At 44.3% G+C, this 25461-nt stretch overlaps 1 protein-coding gene across 1 annotated transcript in view; it reads right to left on the reverse strand.

Moving 5' to 3' along the window:
• Positions 1–826: 826 nt before the first annotated feature.
• PTPRT (protein tyrosine phosphatase receptor type T) overlaps positions 827–25461 on the reverse strand; it is a 700719-nt gene continuing 676084 nt past the window's right edge. Inside the window, exons 27-33 of the mRNA XM_075011494.1 lie at positions 24277–24426; positions 18868–19041; positions 15671–15802; positions 11426–11551; positions 9962–10125; positions 7193–7328; positions 827–6798 (exon numbers count right to left, since the gene is read on the reverse strand). Coding sequence (XP_074867595.1) covers positions 6745–6798; positions 7193–7328; positions 9962–10125; positions 11426–11551; positions 15671–15802; positions 18868–19041; positions 24277–24426 — 936 coding nt within the window. The 3' untranslated portion in view covers positions 827–6744. The remainder of the gene's footprint in view (positions 6799–7192; positions 7329–9961; positions 10126–11425; positions 11552–15670; positions 15803–18867; positions 19042–24276; positions 24427–25461) is intronic.

Raw genomic sequence — 25461 nt, forward strand, 5'->3', positions numbered from 1 at the left:
TGCACTCTCAGCCCAGTTTGTGCCACGTTCTGTTATCTGGGACATGCCTCTCGTTCACAGCTTAGCTTTGCTTGATGTCAGCCATGTTTTGTCCATTGTTAGCTAGGCCTCAGACCAAGCCTGTGCTGCATGGTCTGAGGCCTTCACCTTTCTACAACTGAATCATACAGAGAGATGCAAATCCCTATGTTTTGCTGGTTTACAGTGGCAAAAACCATGAGCCTCCAGCTGATTTGTTTCCAAAGTTCTCTGATGGTCTCATTTTAGTCCACAGTAGACGTGGGGAAAAAATCCACCACAGTCTTAGCAGTATTTTTACAGGAGACATCCTAAATTTGAATATCAAATAGTAAACTATTGATGGGAAAGCTCTGAAAAACTTTTTTAGCCAAAGGAGGTGTTAATTGCGTCCTTAACTTTCATAAATACTAAGTTTTCCTACACGGCAAGATCCAAACCAAATAGCAGATGTGAACATCTTAGCCAGAATAGGATGGCTGGTATGTTGACCCCTTCTCTTTGCTTCTGTTGTGAGCCTTAAGGATCATGTAAAGTCATGTACCCATCAGCATTACAATGAGCAGGTCTCTCACCACCTTTCCCAGCTTGTCTTCACAATCTTTCTACCACTTATGCTGGCAGAATTTCATCCCTATCCTCGCGCCCCACAAAAAAAAGGCATCAATACAAGAATCTCTTAGTAAACCATTAATCTTGGATCACAGATTTATTGTATGGATTTGCAACACAGCCCATATTACAAACATTGTCTGGGAACATTTACAAGAATAAATAAGATGGATTCGCAGTTGTAAAAAAAAAAAAAAGTACACTTCACTGTAATGTACAGTCAAAAATATATCTGATATTCATTGACTTGACATTATTTACCTTCCTTCTTTTAAGCCAGAAAGGAAAAAAAAAACCCACTGAATGCACAGTGCTGAGTTTTTAGTATTTTTTTCACTGTGCTTTGTCTATCAAACATCCAAACTATACAAGTGAGCTTTACCAGTAATCATGAGAACTGGGGGGGACAGCAACGTCCAAGAGATTTTAGCTCTCATGCAACACTCCCCCCAGCAAGCAAAATAGTTGCATCTGGGGAGTTAAAACAGGAATCTAACAGCTGATACAGGATGCTGCTTACCCAGATGCTTTTTCAGTATTGCTGGGTGAAGTGGCAACAAATCCAGTAAAGAACCTTTGGGTGAGACTCATACGTTTCAGTTTCAGCAGGATGGTAACAAAGTCAATGGGGAGGCGGATTCAGTTTGAATGAGTTGAACACAGTGAGACTGTAGCTAAATCTTCTGGCATGAAGGACACCATCCTGTCTGGACCAGTGAAAATGACTGACGAGGATGAAAGGGTAATGCCAGGTCTGTTTTGCACACATTAGGGGTATCACTTGATGCTGTTCAAAGCTTTTAACTTCACCATTTGCCTTGGGATGACTTTTAGAGTAGCTGTACTCATAAAAGTATCCCGAGGGGTGGCAATGCTGCTGAGCCTCTCAGCACCTTCACATGAATGTGAGTCCCAGAGGCCTTCAGTCAGAAACCACTGGCTGATTAACATAACCAGCAAACAGTTCTCGATCATGCTAGTCCTGTACCCAGTGTACATAACATCAGATCTAGTCCTAGGGAGTACGGACTTCTATATGAACCACCCCTTCTGTTCCCAAAGCATGATACAGCCAGATGGTGGATACTAGTTATAAATGTACAGGCCTTGATGGTTCTCATTTTGGTTCATTTGATTCTTTCCCTCACACCAAGCATTTGTTCTGCCAGGAAAGTCTTTACATTTGCCAGCATTTGTCACTCATTTTTGTGCTGAATCTTCCCATGCCCTCTCACGTTTATAGCTTACATTACAAATGAAGCCCTTCTACAAACTGAAGGTGCTGCCAAACATTTCAGTTGGACTTGAAACTGTGAGTTAATCTGCGTAGTTCCCAAAGTAGAGTGGAGGTTTTCACAGACCGAGGCAATTTTTTTTTTAACTCAGCAAGTAAAGTCTCAAGAATAGGGGTGCTTTGCTGTCAGCCAGGGTTTTGTCATAAACTTCAGTGGCACAAACATTTGGTATTATGGTAAGAAAATTATATGTCTTAACTTGCACAACAGATTTTCACATCTGAGCAGTCCAACTTCAAACATAGAAGAGCAGCTCCTCTGCTGAAAGTTGCTGTGATCTAAAAAAAGCCTACCCCATACTCCTGTTTTAAATGATGAAAAAAGGTTACATTTTTATAGTATACTATTTATAAACTGGCAAAACCCTGGAACAGCAGGGCAACTTTTGATATGCGCTCTAACTTAACATAGAGCATGGTGGTTGTTTCCAGTGACACCACGTATAACTGCAGCAGCCCACCACTTGATGCTGCTGGCTCGCTTATAAACTTGGCTCGGCAGCCGGAGAATGAGGTGCCAAGTTCTTCTGGAGCTATCACTTCAGTGAAGAGGTAACACTTGCATCTTGTTAAATGTATGGCAGAAATTTGTAGAACACCAACATTTAAATAAATAACATTTGGGAAGTATCACTGTCATTGTTAAATCAAATGGGTCATGTTTACCTTTTCATTACCTGGCCACTCAGTCTGGGCTCATGAACTGGAGAGAGGGAGAAAAGAAAGGATGACAGACACATCCAGGTCCTCTCTGAGACACAATATCCAAACCTGTCTGGTGACCAAGAGTGGGTTAATGTACAGCCAAGAGCCATTTTGAGATTTGTATCTGCCTCACTGTTATCTCCACCCACACACCTTCACACCAAGCACATCTGTTCTGGCCTGAAGAGACTGAAAGAACATTTGGAAGCACAACAGGCTGTGACAGACTGCTGGTTAAGGAGAGTGAGCCAGACCTTTGCCACACCAGCTCCAGCAGGATGGATAATTAGAGCTGTCTGAGGAAGCCCAAATCTGAGGAGTAAATGGGGAACAGGTGTAGGGCTTGTTAGCCACAGGGCTATATAAGCCTGGCAGGAAGGAAGTAAAGGTGAGAGAGGAAGGGGGAGGAGCCAGGGAGTGGAAGGTGGTGCTCGTGTGCTAGCTGCAGACGGTAGCAGTCCGTAAGTTGACACGACTGAACCTCTGTATATAGAGGCAGTGGGAACTGACATGGTGCTAAAGGACTTGGGTGACTGCACTAAAACAAAGGGATCAATCTCTTTCTGGAGTAAAGGTGGCACAGGAAAAGGGGAGCCTGCAGGGATGTGATTGGTGTGAATACCTGTGGGTGGAGGCAGAATTATGGGGGCATCCCCCCACCCCACCAAAGTATTTTCAGTGGATGGAATGCAAAGGAACCCCTAAAAGATGTCCCTGAAACAGGGCAAGGAGCTCTTCCAGAGGGACTCCACTTATAGCGGAGGAGGGACTGAGGCTGGCCATACCTGGTGGCTGTTAAGGGAGAGGAATGTGATAGACCGCTGGCTAAGAACAGTGAGCGAGAGCTTTGCCACACCAGCTCCAAAAGGAAAGGTAAATGGGAAACAGCTGCAGGCCTTGTTAGCCACTGGGCTACATAAGCCTGGAAGGAAGGGGAGGAGCCAGGGAGCAGATGGGCGGTCTCCCCAGCTAGCTGCAGATGGTAACAGTTCCTGAGCTGACGGGACTACACCTCTGGATACAGACGGTGGTGGGAACTGACACAGACATGGATGATTGCATAAGAAGGAAGGTCTCTGACTGGTTTGTGGCTTCAAAAGAGGACAAAGGCTGAGGGGCATGTGCCCAAACCTGTTACATAGGCCCATAAGTAAACTTCTGAGGTAACCTTGGCAGCGTCTGGTCTACTGTTCATGGATATAGCACAGAGGCATCATCCAGAGTAATTGTACCACAGGAGTTTTACTGCTGGAAAATGCTGAGCTGTTTATGTTAATTTCAAGGCAATTAAAATTTTCTGTTGGTGGCAGCTTGCTTCTCCCCACAACCCCATAGCCATATATGAATACTGAAGTGATGTACATGCCTGGGTGGGCACTTGATCATGGGCTCAGTTTTACAAACAATTGATACTTCAAATTTCAAGGGCCTCAGTTTGAGTGCCCCTTCTTTCACCTGATTCCCTGTGTACTTGCTCTCCTACTTTCTTTTTCTTCTGTTATGCCCTGACCTCTCCATTTGGGCCCAGAGGTAGGGGGGCTACAGAAACTGGGACTTGATATGACCAGTGTTCTTCTGATCTTAGCATCACATAAAGGATTATCAAAACGAAGAAGCAGTCAAGTAGATTTGTTTTGATAGTATATAGACTAGCACGGCTCCCTCTCTGTTACTATTCAACATAAAGGATTATGTATGGAGAATCTCAGACAGGGTGAGAGAATGAGGATTTATAGGGGCCTTGGGGGGTTCCAAACACATCCAAGTAACATTCATTGTTTTGTTTGGTCTTTCTTTTCAAGTATTTGTGTATGAGAAGAAGTGACAGCACTTGCTATGCTGTGGTATGGAGACCTGGACTGCAATAAACATTATTTCAGAACTTCCTTCCATACAATACCCTTCGTCTCTTTATATACTGAGGCCTGGTCTACACTAGTGAAAAATCAATTTCAGGTATGCAAAACCATCTACGAGAATTGCATAGCTGGAGTTGACCTAGCTAAAATCAAGTTTTGTGTACAAAGACCCATTTCTTCATATTCATATAGTGGAAATTCTCACATGCATCTGATGAAGTGGGTCTTTGCCGATGAAAGGTTATGTTTCAAAAAATCTGTTAGTCTATAAGGTGCCACAGGAATTCTATGAACATTTTAGCTGAACAAAGAAAATACCTTTGTGCTTGTGAGGCAGATTCCCGATCCGCTGAAACATTTTTCCTACCTTTTCGTGAAACAAACATGTGCCAAACTAGCTGTGTGTGTTTAATGTGCATAACCTCTGGTCCAGCCTGAATGGTTTACCATTTAGAAATCTGATGGCCTGGCGAGCTGGATAATCATGCAGTTAGGTCTGATTGTACAACAGCTTGGGAACAGACAGTATCGAAAGCGTGGCCAATACCCAAATTAAGATCATACTTTGGCTATGTCTACAATGCACAGTTAAGCTGGGCAATCAGAGCAACCAGGTGTGAGCAATGCCACTAAAAGATCTACCCATGTTAGTGGGTCCTCAGTACACCTGCAGTCGCCTATGTGTCCCAGGAGGTGTGTTGTTTATTTTGAGATGCTCTAAGGCTTTGTCTATATTTCTAAAATTAAACTGCAACTGTGGCAGTGCTTTAAAGTGACAGCTTGGCCACAAGGGGAATAGCTAACTGCACTGAGTGTGCAAGTCCCAATGCTGAAAGCCCATTTACACTGGAGCTCTAAACTGCTGTAACTTGGTGTCTTTATGGGGGGTGGGTGAGGGTTTTTATTCACATCCCTGAGCCACAAAGCTACAATACAGGAAAGTGGCAGTGCAGACTAACATTCTTTTCTGGTCAATTGTGCCAATCGCAGAAGAGCTTTCTGTCCAGAGGCGGGGAATTGTGAGCAGCGCACTGGAGGGCTGTCAGCACATGGGTGATTAAGTCTGAATCCTCCATTCAAAGAGGCCAGATTTTGGACAGAGTTAAAGAGGAACCTGCATTCTAATTCACATGCCCAGCTGGACCAACTAGCCTGGGTGCAAACCTTTCTTCACAGTCAGGACAGAGGTCTTCCTGTGTGGAGGGTAGAGAAGAAGGTTGGGCTAAAGTGAAAGTAAAACCCAAAATTAACTGCATATTGTAGACAGCCACTTAAATTCAGAGGAAGAGATAATCCTTCTGTTCTGTGTTTGTACCTGGCACAATGGGACTGTGGTCCATGACTAGATGCTACAGTAATCTACACTTGATCTTAGCTGCAGAGGCTAATATCCTCATCAACAGGCATCCACTTTATGTTCTTTTTAAAAAGACACTGCACCCCAGCCAATGCTTGGACAATGTGGTAGAAATTAGCAAAGCTACAAATCAAATGCAATTGATTTGACTGGGGTTTTGCTTGATCAAATGGCTGCAAAACCCGTTTTTCTTATTTGCTTCATCAGTACTGATACTACCCTGAATTGGAGAGCTGTAACCAGTCCATTCGCAGTCTTGGAAGTCAAGCAGAAGATGGAAAGAAAAGCTTGTGTAGCAGTTGGTACAGTGGATCCATGAACAGTTTTCTAATTCCACCACTAGTCATGTCTAGGGAGAAGGGGAAGGAGGGGGAGGATTTCAACTTCTTGTTGATGGTATTTTTACTTTTAGAAAAAAAAGTTCATGTGAATTAATTGTAATAAAAAGTCTCACGTTCCCTGTGGTTTTCTTGTTTTTCCAAATGGCTGATGCATGAAATTCAAACATTAAAGGATGGGATCTGAGAACAGAAAAAGGAGCTGTTTAAAAGACAATATCCCAGTATCTGTTCCTTTGTATCAAGGAGAGCAAAAATACACATCCAAAGTGGCAGAGAAGAGGTTGGAGGGGATTACAAAGCAGTCTTCCAGCCCATCTCCTGCTTTGCCATTTGTACACGAGGTTATTTAAGAAGCGGTATATGCTCCAATAGAAAGCAGGCAGCAGCAAACACAGGGATTGCCTCGTCCTCCCATGCCATTGAAGTAAGCACAGTCTCTCTCTTGCTTCAGTGTGGACAGCCTCACCCTCCCCACACCCATCAGCGCCTTTAGTGCAGGGAAAAGGCATCCTTCAAACTTGGGATCCTGGAATCCAGTAGGTCTCCCACTTTGCTAGGCTAAAATGAACTCAAGTATTCCAGTGCAACCTCGTATACAAATTTATATTGTTCCTGAAAGAGAAAGAAAAAGAGAGTGAGTTCTTAACATCCTGACTTCCTCCATCCCCATTTCCATGTCAGCTGGGAAGACTGACTCCGGGAGTGAAACATTTAATAGCTTGTCAACCCAGCTGCGCTTTGCTGGCACTTCCAGCATAGCACAAAAAGGAGGCAATGTAACTGGAAGGAAAAGATACGCCCGTGCAGTCATGATACTGAGGATTCATCATAGCAGGAATGTCCCTACTGCAGCACTCAGACACATTTGAGGGAAATCATTCATTCTCACTGGCTGATCGAATTCACAACAGGCAAACCTCGACTCACTTTGTTGGTTTGGTTGCTTTTAACCTCATTCCTAATCACTGCACCCTATGGAGGTAAGGGTGTGGGTGCGGGGACTTACCAGAGACTCCACCATATTGGATTTATTATTCCGTAACGTCTTCACTATGTGGAACACGTCAATAATGTTTTGCTGCTGAATCATTTCGCACACGCTGCAGATGGCACAGAAGGTGCCACTGCGTCCACCGCCATTCCTGGGCCGGGAGGAAAAGAGGCAGTTTATAAAGGGATGTGGGAGACGGGCTCATGAGTCAAGGACCCGGCAAAAGACAGTGCTTTCCCAGATGCAAATTCATGGAGGTGCTGCAAGCAGGCTTCCCTGCAGGAAGAAAGCTTCGGAGGGTATAAAGATGAGGAAGCCTAGAGCAGGGGTTGGCAACCAAAATAGCAATAAGAGTAATTTTTTTTAATTTGGTAAAAACTCAGTAATTCAGGAGTCATGATGCATGTGAATATGAGATGATCCTTAATAAATAAAGCCAAACCATACTTTTTGTACCCCCCCAGCATTTTAAGAATAGTGCACAGACAACGATTTGTAATATGATACATGTATACTGCAGGATCTTCACAAACTTTTTACATATTCTATTTCCTCACACTTTACGATTGTCCTGATTTTCACTCCTGAACCTACTTTAATTGTACCAATTTTACTACATGTTTAATTTCAGTTTTCTTTCTTAAAATGAGTGTTGCCCTTCACAGCAGGAATTCTACAAGCTTCCTTTTCAAAATCAAGACTTCATTAGCAATGCGATCAAAACACAGATACAGTATCATATCCTCAATGTACTGCACATATTAAAGGGGGAGTTATCAAATGTTTGAGGTCACATATCATTTGCTATTTACAGATGAGTTGTTCATTGTTGGGCTTTTAAATGTTCACTGTTAATCGAAAATAATCCGTTTGGTTTTTTTTTTTTTTTACATTGCAATTATAGTGTTGGGAGCCACAAAGGAGTCCTTAAAAAGCTACATTTGGCTCCAGAGCTTCAGATTGCAGATCCCTGCTTTAGGATTACAATATAGAAATGTGACTTGCGCACGGTCATAAGCTAGTTAGTGATGATGTCTTCCAAGTCTCTTCGCCTCCCCTGAGCTGGCCTTAGGGAATATGGCATCCTGACACTTCCCTCCTGTGACCACATGGAGAAACTGACCTGACTGTAAGGAACAGCTGGCATTCCCTCCCCTCCACCCTATGCCCCAGTTGACTGCAAAGAGGGGAGCAAGGAATGACATCAGGGTTCGTTGCATCCACGTCACTTTGCCCACCTGGCTACGTCTACACGTGCCCCAAACTTCGAAATGGCCACGCAAATGGCCATCTCGAAGTTTACTAATGAAGCGCTGAAATGCATATTCAGCGCTTCATTAGCATAGCCGTGTCTATACGTGCACGCTACTTCAAAGTAGCGGCACTAACTTCGAAATAGCGCCCGTCACGACTACACATGTTGGGTGCTATTTCGATGTTAACATCGACGTTAGGCGGTGAGACGTTGAAGCCGCTAACCCCATGAGGGGATGGGAATAGCGCCCTACTTCAACGTTGAACGTCGAAGTAGGGACCGTGTAGCCGATCCACGTCCCGCCACATCGAAATAGCGGGGTCCGCCATGGAAGCCATCAGCTGAGGGGTTGAGAGACGCTCTCTCTCAAGCCCCTGCGGGGCTCTATGGTCACCGTGTGCAGCAGCCCTTAGTCCAGGGCTTCTGGCTGCTGCTGCAGCAGCTGGGGATCCATGCTGCGTGCACAGGGTCTGCAACCAGTTGTCGGCTCTGTGGATCTTGTGTTGTTTAGTGCAACTGTGTCTGGGAGGGGCCCTTTAAGGGAGCGGCTTGCTGTTGAGTCCGCCCTGTGACCCTGTCTGCAGCTGTTCCTGGCACCCTTATTTCGATGTGTGCTACTTTGGTGTGTAGACGTTCCCTCGCAGCGCCTATTTCAATGTGGTGCTGCCCAGCGTCGAAGTTGAACGTCGACGTTGCCAGCCCTGGAGGATGTGTAGACGTTATTCATCAAAATAGGTTATTTCGATGTAGCGTGCACGTGTAGACGTAGCCCATGTGGGCGGCAGCGGTGCTTTGAAATTGCCGCCGCTTGCCGCCGCGCGTCTCGTCCAGACGGGGCTCCTTTTCGAAAGGACCCTGGCTACTTCGAAGCCCCCTTATTCCCACGAGCTGATGGGAATAAGGGGACTTCGAAGTAGCCGGGGTCCTTTTGAAAAGGAGCCCCGTCTGGACGAGATGCACGGCGGCAAGCGGCGGCAATTTCGAAGCGCCGCTGCCGCCCACATGCTAATGAAGCGCTGAATATGTATTTCAGCGCTTCATTAGTAAACTTCGAGATGGCCATTTGCATGGCCATCTCGAAGTTTGGGGCACATGTAGACACGGCCCTGGTGATTTACGGCTCTGCACTGCCGCATGATGCACCTGGGCAGTCGCCTGGGTTGCCCACCCCTAAAGCTAGCTCTGTCTTTGCGTCTCAGTTTTCTCAGATATCAAACAGGGATATACAGAAGCCACTTGTAATCTTGCCACTTTCATAATGTACGTGATCTCTGGGACACCAGACAGCTCAAAACGGCTCAGTATTTAATTAGATACTATAAGCAGCAGTTGTTGTAACCACTCTCTATGCCTTACAGTGGAAATAGCAGCACATAATATTGTGATCCATCACCATCAAGGTACCACTTGAATGCAATTTGACCTAGTTTTCCCAGCTCTGGTGCGGGCTGGCCATCTGATTTCCACACATGTACCAAATTTATTTTGCCTTGTACCTTTGGCTCACAAGTGTTTCCAGACATACTTACAGGCAGTGAACAACAGTGCGTCCATCTCGCCCATCGTACTGCTCTTGCCACTTCTCTAGCCGTCTGACCACCTTCAAGAGGGAGCGTTTGGACGGAGGGGTGTCCCGGTAAGCTGGCCAGCCAATGTACTGCAAATGCTGCACTATACGGTATCCGTCCTGGGGCTAAAACAAATAGTTATCCATTGTGCGATCAGCAAGGCAGTGAGGGAGAGCAGGGGAATCACGGGTGGAGGGGGGGGAAGGGGTGGTGGTGGTTACAGGTTACAGATGCATTGTTTAACATCAACAAATGATGTAATTATTTCTACTAATGAATTCACTAGTTAATAATGATATGACTACAAGTAAGCTACAGGCTAAAAGGATGCATAGCACAACAGGGTGTAAAGCTGTCCCCTCTTTCCAGAGGAAGAAAAAAATACTTCATGTTTCAGGTTTGGAACAAGCAAGTTATTTGTTCAGAGACATTAGCTCTGAGATTGCTACAAGGCTGAGGAGGAAGCGGAACTCTGAAGATGGCCATTTTCATTCAGAGATACAGCCACTGCCTGGTTGAAGAATGGATAAAGTATCTACTTTCAGTCACTCAGAAGCCCAAGAGAGGAAAAGAGGTCATGGCAATTTTACCAGTAGCACAGAGCAGCCTACGATTGTCTCTTTAAATGGCATAATCCAGCTGTTGCCTATGTTGAGACTCGGAGGCAGATACATAGGGCAGCAGGATCATTTTCAAAGGCCATCTGGTACCTCCATTACTCATAGCAAGAGGAACAGGAAATACAGGGGTGGTATTTAACTGGGTGGGGACTCTGTACTGAAGTAACAAAGTCAACACCATGTTTAGCCACTGCAGCAGCACAATGACCATGCTTTGTCCATTATACAGATAACCCCAGTTTGTGAGCAGGACTGGGCTATTTTTCCCCAGATGGCACTAATGGGTGGTGAGTGAAAAGATTTTACAAAGATGACCATTCCTTATTAATAGGGACATAGTGGCCATGAGAAACTTCAACGGTTTAGCCAAAATTTTGAGGAGTAAAGAGACTTCAAAGTAGCCCGGTCACTTTGAAATACCTGCAGGTTAGCCCTGGCTACACACAAGCTGGTACTTCGAAGTTGCTGCGGGGGAGAGTTAGTTTAATGAAGTGCTGCATATGCACTGCAGCACTTCTTTAATAATCTGCCCACACTCAACTTACCGTGCTCCCTTCAAAGTTGGGAGCTAGTGCAGACACAACCCTTGTGATTTCACTGAAAACCCTTCTACCTCCTGGAGCGGGGTGCAGCTACAATATTCCACCTCCAGCAGCAGCAAGAAAATCCTGCAATGGAATTTTGTACCTGGCCTGGGAATTCGGCGGCACCCCTGAACCGTGTCCCTTGTCTGCATGAGCAACTATTTTACAGGTCAGGACTAATGAATGAATAAATAGGACATCTGGGATTTCACTGATCTTACCCTGGCCATGTTGCAGATACGGAATATCCTATTGATGATATCCTCATCAATGTCTGCTGAAACAAACTCCACCTGGATAGGCCCATAACAGCAGGATGTTTTCTCTGGCCAGTACTGCAGGCAGAGCTAATCAAGGTGCAAGAGAAATAAAAAGCAGGTCACATTCAGGCTAGGAAACTATTAGTTCTCTCTTCTAACCCTGTACCCTGTCCTGGAACTTTAAACATGGCATTACTGATGATATCTACTCAGAAGAGAACTTCCTTGATTTTCATGAAAGCATAAATTTTGAAAGGCGTGGTTCTGTATGTGTTTGTGTGCATGAAATTTAATGAAATTTGTGCACAGCGAAATGGCTGACAAAGTTTCATTTAGGTTAAAGATTTAAAAGGAATGTTAACAGACTAGTGTCTGTGAATGAATTTAATATGAAGCACAGAGGTTTTGTGTTTCGAGTTAATGAGGAAACAATACCAAGCAGATTAATCTTAGTTCAAGCCAAGTGGAACCTTTATTTTTCCATGCAGCAAAATTTTTATATCCTGAGTTTGCTCGCCACTGGGAAAGGAAGAGGGAGCCAAATTGCTGTGAAAATGTACACATCCCAGATCTTTCGTGTGTTTTTTTAATTTTGAAAAGCTAGGTCAGTTTAAAGAACACTATATGTTTGTATTTGATGGTTTTGGCTGAATTCAGATGTGCCAAAATATAGCAAGACGGACTACAATAAAGGTATCTGCAACCTGGCAGGAACTGGGTAGTGCCAAAAAGCGTGTCAGTAATCTCATCAGAACACCTTTACTGTGAGTATATTTCACTATTGTTTTAAACTAGGAAAGTTTGGAAAAATCTTCAGTAAGTATTATAACTTCAGGAGGCTCCTCTGAATTGGAATTCAACTTCCAGGCTCAATCATCACCACCAGCAGCCCTGGAGTGTGTGCATGCATGTTACATAAAACTTGAGCTTTCATTAGATCTTCATGCACAGGTCACTGGCACTGGCTGGGGGTGTACTCCTCTTAACTCACGCACCTTTGCACTTGTTGCAGTTTTTTGTGAAAGGCAAAGGCAAATCAGGATTTATATAGGTCAATCTTCATTCAAAGGCTGGATTTAGTCCGCCTTCAGATTTTCAGATGGGCTCTGTGTTCTCCCAAAGCATTGGTTCTAGCAGTCAGCCAGACGCGGACTCAACAAGCAATTTAAGAAATTAAACTCAGAGCTGAACAGAAGGTGAGGTGAAAAAGTTTTCCAATTCCCAGCATTACAAAGTTGGTTTTCATAAATCAAGGCCTCAGAACTCAAGACAGTCCCAGCTGTGTAGTTCTTGCATTGTGTTCAGCCATTTCCATGCATAGTCAATATGATACCCCTTTCATACACACCAGTATAGGATCTGCCACCACGTGCCAACAATGCCCACACACTATGTATATAGGGCAGACTGCAAATACTCTTCAACAAAGAATGAATGGACATAGAACAGACATCAAAAAACTCCAAATATACAAACTTGTCAGCCAGCGCTTTAATGGAATGGGCCACTATGTTAAAGACCTGAGAGTTTGTGTTCTACTGAAAAGGGACTTTAACAACCGTCTACAGGAGGAATGCTCAGAACTAACATTCATATTCACATTTGACACATTAACATGTGGTTTGAACAGGGACAGCAATGACCTGACCCATTATAAGGACTCTTTTACATACTTTGATGTTTTATCTAACTCTTAACCCCCTCGCCCCCTGCACCCACCACTGCTGTCCCTCTGCTTTTTTGATTTGTCAATCTTGATAACAATATTTCTGATTTCTCAACCTTGATAACAATTTTTGGACTTCTGTGCTTTATATATTGAGTCTGTTCTGGTGTAGCTATGATCTGAAGAAGTGGGTCTGTCCCACGCAAGGTCATCACCTAATAAATTATTTTGTTAGTCTTTAAAGTGTTACATGACTGCTTTTTTGTTTCAATATAGGATCTTTGTGCAAGTACATGAACAAAACTAGGGATTGAATTACAGCTCTCACTTTCAGAAGATCACACATTTATAGTTTTGTACTATGATGATATAGAAATAATTACTGCATAAGAATTGGGAGAGGGATAGCCCATTTCTAGGTGTGACATAGGAGCTGCTAGAGTTGCACCCTGTCTGCAATTCTGTGTCACCCACCCAACCAGAGAAAAGCCTCCTATAGACTTGTTGAAGTTCTGCAGAATGATTCTGGGATGCTGAAATGTCATTATCACACACACGCTGGCCTTCGTAATTACATTTTAAAACAATTTGTCTCCGATAAGATGATGACAATTATGGCATAAATGCTTTCTTTAGATAACTGTGGTCAAATAGAGAAGTAGCATGGCGTACAAAGATAGTGCGGTGAGCTCAAAATCCTGATACAATTGATTTTTCCTTGCAGAAATCTCACTCACTTAAGTGATATATGACTAATTCCTTGTGCGGATGGCTCACAAAGTATGTCACTTTAAAACTGTCATTCATCCCTTGGTCTAGAAGTGTCTTTCTGGCACTGGTCTATGACTGACTTTAGTAGATTTGAGGACTGTGTTATTTTCATTTTAAAGTTAATCACCAAATCTCCCCGTCTTTCCATTAAGTGCAACAAGGAAAAGCAAAGCACGATATGGCATTCATTGATGGTGAAAGGTGGCAGCAAAAATACATGAGCTCTCATGCTGGGGGATTGCGTTTTTCTAGACTCTAAATGTGAAACAACAAAGAAGAGATTTTGTGTTTCCAGATAACATGCAGCACTGTTTCCTTTCAGTTTATTGGGCAACCAACAAGATTAAAAGCTACTTTGGATTCATTCCCAGGACATAAAAGCAGGTTTGATGAATCAGAGAAAAGATAACGAGTCACAGGGGACTCCATGCTGCATCCTAGCAAAATTGTTTCTGGGATTTCAGATACTTAGGACTTGGAAAACTGGTCACACATGCAGCTTGGTCTTTATAAAGCTGAACTGGAGACACCTAATACAGAGGGGAGTAGAAGAGAATCAGATCCCACATCATTCATTCTGCTTGAAGAATCCCCCTGAAGAGAATTTGATTGGTTTTTCCATTAGCACTAATAAAGGGCATCATAACTGCTGCCTTCAAGGGGGAAATATTTTGGAGAGAGTGACGAGCAGATGAAGAATTTAGTTATAAAGTGCCAACTGCCTGAAGGCACTTCTGCTGCTTAACAAGATCTACATTGGGTAAAGCTGTAATGTCAAACAGTAAATTTCCTACACAATATGTGATCACCCGCTCCTTTCCTATGCTACCACCCAGCATGAGAGTGACTGCAAATGCTAGTGGAATAGGAGGAGTTACCAGACTTTGCCCTGCAAGCCCTAGTACTGAAAATGTTACGTCCACTGCCCAAAAGAACAATTACACAACATAAATTGTGCATTAAGTACCCACTTCCCTCCTGCCTTTCTGCTGCCCTGACAGGTGCAATTAAAGTGATCCTTCAGAAAGTTCTGTGTTTCCCATTGATTAACTCATGCAAAACATGCGCTTCTCAACAATCTCATGCCAACTATTGAAACTTCCCAACTCTGTGCAATGGGGCTGGTGATCTCAAGAAAAAAGGCAGTGTCATATCAGCTGACATATGCCCCACTGCCACTTAACTGGCAATAGCCTCCCACCAGAGCAGGCTTGTTGAGAGAGTTCTAACATTTACGGGTCTAACTGTGCATGGAAAGCAATTGGCAAAGATGAAGAGCAATGAGTAAAAGTGTTGAGCAAGGCTTCTCTAACCACAAAGTTTAGTTTGAGTTTTGGGCAGAAACCTTAAAAGTGTGGCAGGGCAGAAGCACCCACACCAGACCCCTGCCGCCTGTGCCCTGCCCCTATTGCCCCTTCTCCCCAAATCTCCTCTTCTTCCCCGAGGCCCTGCTTCCATGCTGCTTCTTCCCCCAAAACATTCTACTCCCGCTCACTCCTCTCTACCCCGTACTACATTACTGGTCCTTATGGCTGGTAAAAAAATAAACAACTGCCCTTTCACTTTAAAAAGTGTGTGTGTGGAAAGGCGTGGACTTCCTGGCACGCTTGGTTGTGGGTGACGATCATACATAGAGTTATTTACCCATTCCCATCCAGTTTTCCTTCTGCTCACAATTTTTCTGCCTGTTGAACAGAAGCCAGAGATACCTAAAGCTCCTTTGTTTGGTCAACAAGGCTGCTTGACAGAGCTATTAGATATCTACCTACCTGTGCGGCATCCATCTCATTCAACATCACTATGGAGGAGCAGTTGTAATCAAACACCAGCCTCCAGAAATCTGGTACAGTGTTAGGTAAAGGGTGCTGGGTAACAATAAAGGCAGCAGGTTGCTTGTGGCTCTAATAAAAGAAAAGATTAGTTAAAAAAATCAATCCACTTTTATTTAGATGATTATTAAACCCAGGAGGCGAGAGCTATACAATCTGAGCCATTTAACTAAGATGATACAAATCACACATCCGCTTCCTTGTTATCACTGTGCAGTGAATGAAGCCCTCATAATGGGAGACTTTTGCTCCCAATGAACACATTTCATTAGAGGAGTGTCAAAAGAACAGGAAATTAGCCAAATAAATTATTTATGTTTTGGGAGTCAGCAAACAACAACAATATTAATTAAAATGAACCAATAATTGCTGCAAAGGCAGAATTTTTCAGTTTTCTTTTCTCGTTGCATTAGATGCTAGAAACCAGTCCAGGTGCTACCCCTCACTCTGATTTTGTTTCCCGGGAGCAGAAAACTAGAGAGTTGGCCCATTCAGCTTGGGCAGCATCCTCTCAGGGACTGAGTGTGGGGCAGCGTTCAGAGGACTGGCTCTAGAACTCTCATCCTGACTCTGCCCTGTGACTCATGTACAAGTTCCTTAGCGAAGCTGATACACGCTGAGGTTATTTGTACAATGCTTCCACTTATACATTCCTGGCCCTGAAGAGCGTTGAGAGGCACCCAGAATGTTCATGGAGTACTTGGGAGATGACAGGATGAAAGGGGATCACATGTGCAAGCGGTTGTTCGTCTTTAGCACAGAAGACCGTGCTTCAGTGAATCCAGAAACGACAGGATTTTGCCCACCACCTCTCAGGGCGGTGGAGTACTTATGCCCAAGGGATAAGGTCTGCCATTGGCAGAGGCAGCATCTTCACTGAGTGCTACAGTGGTGCACCTGCTGCGTAAGTGTAGATAATCTCTCAGGTTCCAGGCTAACTCTTTTGTGGAGGGGTGAGCCATTGCTCCACTGAGCATGTGCTGGAGAGGGCAAGGGAAGAGCAGTTGGATGAAAGTTGGAGGGAAAATAATAATGGAGGCACTTGCAACTGATACAAGTGGGAAATGAGCAAGGTGAGAAGTAAAACTGAGCAGCTGTGCCCTGCCTGAGAGCAAGGCAAGTTTCACAACACCCAGAAAGAGGCGGTGATTCAAATAAAGGCAAGATAGGACAGGCTGACTATTCTGTGTGTGATGCTGGCAAACCAGGTGCCAGCTTTTGCCAAGGTTTTAGGTCTCAGCTAAACAGTGGCAAATTCAACTGCTGGACACCAGTCCATTTCACCTGGATGTTGGCATGGTTAAGATGGGAATTAGATTTACAATAATGCATTTCATTTTGAGACTTTATGAAATGCTCATAAATTGCTGTGTGCATTTATCTCACCTATAATATCTTTCTCACATGCTGCAAGATAAGATTGAAGTTTACAATGTTGGCCCTGAAACTGTCAGCCTGTGAGGAGAGATCATCTCCTGCTCATTAAAAGGGCGATCAAAACTAAATGGGACATTGGGGGATTTCACTGTCTTAGGACTCTTCATGGTCCCTTTACTCCCCACAAAGAGGCTACATGCAAAAGGGCTCATCCCGCAGGGTGAATTCGAGGAGAAGGAAATAAATGAAGATTGGTAAATGAGAACTTTAATTTATTTGATGCTGAACTTTGGATTATGACAGAACCACTCCACACAGTGTGAAACTAGGCTCCATGATGTATTCATGACTGTGGAAAAAAAAAAAAAACTAGTGGAAAAAGAAGGAGTTCCACTCCCAGGGTCCCCCAGGAAAAAGTACTGGGAATCTGGATGTTGCAGGTTGTGTCTATTTCAAGAGCACTGTCTTGCTCTCTCTATAAGAAGGTAAATAGGAAAAGGGGGAGGAAAAAAACATCAAGGGAAGCAATCTGTGGATATGAAACAGTGCGGTACAAATGGTGCCATAGAAATGCAAGACACTGTTATGTTTTAGGTATTTCCTGGTGGGCCTGGGACATCAGAAAACTGCAAAACCAGAGAAAAACCACTGTGATTTTGCAGATTTGCCAAAACACAAAACAAAACACAATTTAAATGATAATTAAAGACAGGTTCAGGCAAATGTGCAAGGACAATGTCTCTGGAATAAATATTCAAATTCTGCCAGCAACTAATTCTCCATTTAACTCCTTAAAAGACAGGAACATCACTATTCAAAACACACACACATAGGCCCCAAACCAATTCTCTATGTTGGCTGGAAGAAATGGCAACTCTTCACTTTATGTCAGATTTACAAACACTCTCAGAGCAATGTCCTTTCAAGGTATCCTGTCTAAATGCCAAAGTTAACGTAGCACATGGAAACTGGTCCAACTAGTTTCTACTGTGTAAAGTCCGTGTGTGTACGTGTGTAGCTTCACTTCACCCTACCCCAGACTTTTCTTCCCTGGGCCTATTGCTCAGTAAAGATCTCTGCCTATAAAGGAATCAGAGCTACCCAATATTACGAACTAGTAACTCATTAAAATGGTCTCAGAACATCACTGAGGCATGTCTGCACATGTATGGACATGCACAGAGACCTGATTCCTCTCAGCTCCAGAAGTGCTCAACCTCCCCCTGAGCAACCCCTTCACCCAACCTCCCCTCTTCTCCTCCCAGCCCTGCCCCACTCCTTCTCCCAAGCTCCCACCCCTGTGTCTTGCTTCGTTCCACCCCCACTCCACCTCTTCCCAACCAGTTCCACCTCCTCCTGTGAGCACACCCCACGCCTGCTCCTCCCCTTTCCAGTGTCTCCAGCACACTGGGATATAGCTGACTGCGGTGAGTGGGAGGCACTGGGATAGAGGGGCAGGAGTTGATTGGCAAGGCTGATGGCGGATGGGAGGCACTGGGAGGGAAGGAGAAGCAGGCTGCTTGTGGGTGCCAAGCATGGATTAATTTTTTTCCATGTTGCTTGCTCGGCGCCTATGTGAACATACGACGCTCAGCATGGCGTAGCTCTAGGTGCAAGATGTTAGCCAAAGGAGCCCCAAAAACTAGCATGTCTTGTGTTTCACTGAGTTCTCACAAGCATGGAAATGAACTGAGGCCTAACAAACCTGACACAAATTGAAATTGGTGCCACTGCTAACAGTGCCCATAGGCTGTGCTTACATCCATGAGTGCAGCGTTGATGTAGTTGCTCGATTCACCATCCACGGAGATAAGGAAAGGGAGGCAGCGGTCCAAGGGCAGCACATCCATGCAGCGGTTCTTGTCATGGTTTCTTGGCAAGAGGCCAATGCTGCAATCTTCTGGCCGAACATGCGGCGTCACAATGTTGAGGGTCTGTCATTAGATAAGAGGTACAAGCAAAGCATCTGAGAGTTTGTTTCCAAAAGGGTTGCTCCTAAACATCACATGCACATACCCAACACATTCTGTAGCCTTTACTTGCTATTTTGGAAGGATCCATAAAACTAAAATCCAAATGTAAGTTTCCCCAAATATGGAGTTCTTTTGGTGCAACGCTTTAGACTGGCCTGTTACAGAGCTAGGTTGGGGTCATCGATTTTAAGCTTGAATCTACAGCCACATGTCCCCAGATGTGGGAGGTATTTGAAGTCAGCATTTTAGTTCCGCTCTATCTCAGATTCTGACTTTGCAGTTTCATAGTTAAGTTCCTTCAGAACTCTTGGGTGAACATCATCAGATCCTTGAGGCATATTACTTTTAAATTTAGTAATTTGTTCTGAAACCTCTTCCACTGACACCCAATTTGGAGACATCCTTCAGATTTTGCCCCTCAAAAGATTAGCCATGATATGGGTATTCTCCCCACAACATCCTCTACAGTGGAGACTGATGCAAAGAATTTTCTGTAATATCCTCAACCTCCTTGACTGCCCTTGTAATGCCTTTGTCATTTAGTGGCTCCGCTGTACATTTGGCAGGTTTCTTGCTCATGATCATTGCCTTTACAATTAACCATCCAATTCTCTGACATCACACCAGGGTTCATGATGATTTTCTGCAGTGTCATTTAAGATTACAGGTGCTGTCATGCTTACATGGCTGGGATGTTCTTCGGACCCACTCTCTGCCTCAGTGTACCCCTGCTAGTGTCAGACCTGGTGTCTTTACCTGTTCTGGAGCTGGAAATGTGATTCTCACAGATAGCCATCTTCTGGGCTACAGTACCCTGTACATCAAACATGCTCACTCAACCAACTAGGCTCAGCACCTGCTGGTTTCCCCTACTAGTCCTAATGTGTTTCTTCGCTTTGTCAGTTAGTAACCAGTGGTAAATACAGTGAGCAGACACCATTCTTAAATAAAAATATTGTTTTATGTTAATAGCAGGAAGTGTAACACAAGCAAACAAGGATTATAAATGTTGATGTTACATAGGATCTTGCCACCCCCGGTAGAGACCCTTACCAGGTCTCTTTCCCGGATACTCCTAATTTCTGGATGTGAGGGTCAGATTTCCCCCACTTAGCTGTCTCACACACTGCTGGAGGGAGTCCATACTTTAAACCTAGACAGTGTCTTTATTCTCCTGTATTCCCAACCTTCCCCTCTGCTAATCAACAGCCGTGTCTACACGTGCACGCTACTTCGAAGTAGCGGCACTAACTTCGAAATAGCACCCGTCACGGCTACAAGCGCCGGGCACTATTTCGAAGTTAACTTCGACGTTAGGCGGCGAGATGTCGAAGTTGCTAACCCCATGAGGGGATAGGAATAGCGCCCTACTTCGATGTTCAACGTCGAAGTAGGGACCATGTAGTCGTTGCGCGTCCCACAACTTCGAAATAGCGGGGTCCGCCATGGCGACCATCAGCTGAGGGGTTGAGAGACGCTCTCTCTCGAGCCCCTGCAGGGCTCTATGGTCACCGTGGGCAGCAGCCCTTAGCCCAGGGCTTCTGGCTGCTGCTGCGGCAGCTGGGGATCCATGCTGCAGGCACAGGGTCTGCAACCAGTTGTCAGCTCTGTGTATCTTGTGTTGTTTAGTGCAACTGTGTCTGGGAGGGGCCCTTTAAGGGAGCAGCTTGCTGTTGAGTCCGCCCTGTGACCTTGTCTGCAGCTGTGCCTGGCACCCTTATTTCGATGTGTTCTACTTTGTCGTGTAGACGTTCCCTCGCAGCGCCTATTTCGATGTGGTGCCGCGCGACGTCGAAGTTGAACATCGACGTTGCCAGCCCTGGAGGACGTGTAGACATTACTCATCGAAATAGCCTATTTCAATGTTGCTACATCGAAATAAGCTATTTCGATGTAGGCTTCACGTGTAGACGTAGCCAACTAGTCCCATGAGCTCAGTAGTGGGTTGAAGGTAGAACATCAAAGTGAATGCTTCTTGCATTATTTTCATAAGTGTTGATAGGTGATTGATTATCTGAAGATATATTTCTTTTTCCTACTTGCATGCAGAACACTTCTTCTTGAGTTAGTCTGATGTAGTCACACAGTTAACCCCTCCTAGGACTGTCAACTAAACTTCCAGAAGAGACCCTATTAATTTATTATTACAAAGGTGCTCCACTATTGCCACAGTGAGAAATGATCACAGCAAACATAGGATCTGGACCATGAACCTCAAATCATATAAAAATGCAGGGATGTCTGAATCCATGATCCCATCTGTAATTTGGTTGGAACTTTACTGTTTGTCCTAAATTCAAAAGGTCACTCAGGCTTGTGTAACTGTCCACAAAGGATTTCCATTTCTGGACTTCTAGGCTACGTCTACACGTGCACCCAACTTCGAAATAGCTTATTTCGATGTTGCGACATCGAAATAGGCTATTTCGATGAATAACGTCTACACGTCCTCCAGGGCTGGCAACGTCGATGTTCAACTTCGACATTGCTCAGCCCAACATCGAAATAGGCACAGCGAGGGAACGTCTACACGCCAAAGTAGCACACATCGAAATAAGGGAGCCAGGCACAGCTGCAGACAGAGTCACGGGGCGGACTCAACAGCAAGTCGCTCCCTTAAAGGGCCCCTCCCAGACACACTTTCATTAAACAGTGCAAGATACACAGAGCCAACAACTAGTTGCAGACCCTGTATATGCAGCACGGACCCCCAGCTGCAGCAGCAGCAGCCAGAAGCCCTGGGCTAAGGGCTGCTGCCCACGGTGACCACAGAGCCCCGCAAGGGCTGGAGAGAGAGTATCTCTCAACCCCCCAGCTGATGGCCGCCATGGAGGACCCCTCTATTTCGATGTTGCGGGACGCGGATCGTCTACACGTCCCTACTTCGATGTTGAACGTCGAAGTAGGGCGCTATTCCCATCCCCTCATGGGGTTAGCGACTTCGACGTCTCGCCACCTAACGTCGATTTCAACTTCGAAATAGCGCCCAACACGTGTAGACGTGACGGGCGCTATTTCGAAGTTACTGCCGCTACTTCGAAGTAGCGTGCACGTGTAGACGCAGCTCTAGTGGCAAGAACAATGTGAAATCTGTTCTGAAAACACTGCTGCCAGCATGCCCATGGCAAGCTTAGTAATGAAAATGGTAAGGAAGGTGCCCTGTTAGCAATTCATCAGTATCTCATTCGCTTGTCCAATACATAAATATACATGTTTAAGCTTCCAAATTATACACTTAGCTCAGGGTCTGCAACCCTGTGTTCCTGTTAATAACATAGTCATCCCCTTCTGCCCTCACATGTGTTCATGTCCTCTCCTTACACCTCTCCTGCCATTCAGACCAGCCTATTGATGGAGAGGTGGGGGCAAAGGGGGCAGTTGCCCAGGGGTCCAGCAATTCAAAAGGGCCCAGGGCTCTGGCTGCTGCCAACCCCACTACTGCAGCAGCAGGCAGAGCTCCAGATCCTTTACATCATTGCTGGAGTGCCATCACAGTGTGCTCCAGGCAGTTCTGAGGTCTGCTGGGAGCACAGAGCTGGGGCCCCTCCCCACATTTCCCAGGGGTCCAGCAAGTCTGTCAGTTCCCCTGCATTAAGATAATAAAAGCTACTGGGGGCAGGGCCTGAAGTTTTTGGTATGTTTATGCAGTCCTGAGAAAGTGAGATTCCACCTATCCAGAAAACAGTGGGTGCTATTGGAATATAAATTATTATTATTAACAACCATAAACCTATAACAACCTCAACTGGTTCATAAAGATGGCATCTCTCCATGTTCCTCACTAAGTGTGCAGGAATTAGCACTGAGAAGAAAGCTGTCTGCAAGTGATGTCGTGCAAACACAGTTTCTACAAATAGATGGAGGAAGAAGCTTTTAGGGGAAACTGAAGAGCTCCCTTCCCAGAGCAGCTGCCAGCCTCCCCAGCTTGTAAATCAAATTAGCAGGACACAAATCTGTCTCCCTTGTATCCTGGAAAAATAAGCACAAGTGGCGGTGTCATTGTTTAAAAGCACCACATTTCAGGAAACTGGGCTTTGTTTTGCTTGGCAAGTAAGGTGTTCAGGAGCAGAAATGATTTACAAAGCACAAGCCATTTGCGAAAAGCAAATGTACGAATGGCACTGACAGTCATTCGGATTCAAATTATAGTTTCCCTGGATCCCAATCTTGGTCACTATATGCCACCTATAAAAGATACAGCCTCACTGCGTATAGAGTGTTGAGAGCTGGGAAAGGTGCAAATCATCTCATTTCTGCAGCAAGAGAGTTCTGCACTTTGCCTTTAATGACTAGTAAGGCTAACTTCTGAATTAATGAATGCCCACAACCTTTTCTCTCTTCCACAAACAAACAAACCAAACAAAAAAACCAAAACAAAAATCCACCAAGCCACCAAGCAGTACTATGACATCTTAGAAACTAACAAATTTATTAGGTCGCAAGTTTTTATGAATAAAACCCATTTCATCAGATGAGTTGAAGTTACCCACAAAAGCTCATGATCTAATACAGTGGTTAGTCTCTAAGGGGCACAGGATTGCTTGCTATTATTAAACTTACAGGTTAACACAGCTGTCCCTCTGAGCCATCAAAAATTTTCTCAAAGACTTACCTCTCCCACAAGAAAGACTTGGCTGAAAACTAAAAAAAAAAATTATTTATAAATACTTCAGAGGATAAAAGCTATGTGCTCATTCCACTGTTATTTGTGGGGTCATTATTCATTGTTTCTGAGTTGCTGAGCAGCCACCAAGTATTTGTGAAAATCTTTCCACAGCCTCAATATTTATTGCATTTTTAGCACAAATGGCTGTGCACCAGAAACTCCATGACTCCTTGCTTGTGATTCTCCCTTGTATAAAACTTCAGCCATCCAATCAGCATGGAAGAGCAATCCCATGCAAATTTGGCCAATCATATGCACATCACAACTAATTAGCAGCACAGAGCCAATTAATAAATGACCCATAAGCTGACATATTTTTCATATAAACTATGATGTGAAAATAAGACCAAAAATAGTTGTTGAAATTAGCATCGGGTCATGAATGGAGTAGACTGTAGTATTAGCAGTGAATATTATACCCACTTTTGGCTAATTGGCAGTCATGAAGTAAGATAAAAAAAATTGATAAAACACATACCACAATACCAACTGTTAGCGGCATAGACAGTCAAAGGGCCATGTGCTCTTACCTGAAATTCATCTTTTATTTGGCTGGAATTTGTCTGAGGATCCAGTCTACTGATGTTGTAATATATGGATCTAAACTCACAAACTGGAATTGCTGTGTTGCCACAGAGACATGCCTCTAGAATGGCATCGTGGACAAAGACGTACTGTTCCTGCAGAGAACAGGGACGAGAAGCTACAAATTAACCCCAGTGAAGCTAAGTATCCCAAAACTTCACAGTAAACAATTATGAGGGAGTTGAAAATGATTCTCTTTGAATCATACACTCTACAGAATGTTAAATGTGCGTGCACACACATACATATGTACACATGTGTGATGGAAGATACAACTTGAAGGGCTCCCTCAACCAGTTAATGAGTGCATAGCACTGCTCAGGAGAAGCTGTTCTTGCTGTGTGTTCCTTGTGCCAAGATGGCCTGCTTAGTATTGTTCTTTTTACAAAATAATTTTTTTAAAAAGGAAATTTAGATCTTGTAGCTGGGACCAGTTCTTTGTTCCTTATGGGCAAGTGCCCCCCTTAATTCAATTACAATAACCTGAAACACAGGAGACAACAAAAGACAAAGATCCATACACACGCCCTGTGCCACATATTTCCGGTGTAGAATGTCTCATCAGGACATAATGAAAGTGCACTCAATATGCCCATTAAATCTATGTTTGTGCATGTAAACCAGCAGTTGCCTGATTCAAACTGGGAAATTCTATTGCAGACGTGTCACAAGATGCGCCGTTAGAGTTTCTGCAAGCACAACAGCTTTTTGTTAAGTGAAGCTGCTTTGCCCTCCATTAAATATGTGGCTTTGTACAACCCCTTTCAAAATTAAATGTAAAAGGCTCAGCCATCAGCCTTTGGACCTAGAGGTATAACAATGAAAAAAAATCAGTGTAAACACTTAGATGAGTATCCCACAAATAGTTTAGGACACCTGTGCCCAAGCTGGCAGTGATGGACTATCTGTAGGTGCTGTTGTAGTAAAAAGATGCATTAACAGGTCTTCACCAACTTGCTTTTCTGTAATTGACTTCTGATTATTGGTAATTGGGAAGGTATATGGCATTCCACATGATAAACAGAGTGTTCTTTACAGAGACCAGATCCTGGGAAAGGAGTTCAGCAGACTAATAATTCTCTTCTTTTCTATGCTCTAATGTCATGATTCAGCAAGATAAACATATCTAA

The sequence above is a fragment of the Carettochelys insculpta genome, chromosome 17, assembly GCF_033958435.1.
Source record: "Carettochelys insculpta isolate YL-2023 chromosome 17, ASM3395843v1, whole genome shotgun sequence".
NCBI lineage: Eukaryota > Metazoa > Chordata > Testudines > Carettochelyidae > Carettochelys > Carettochelys insculpta.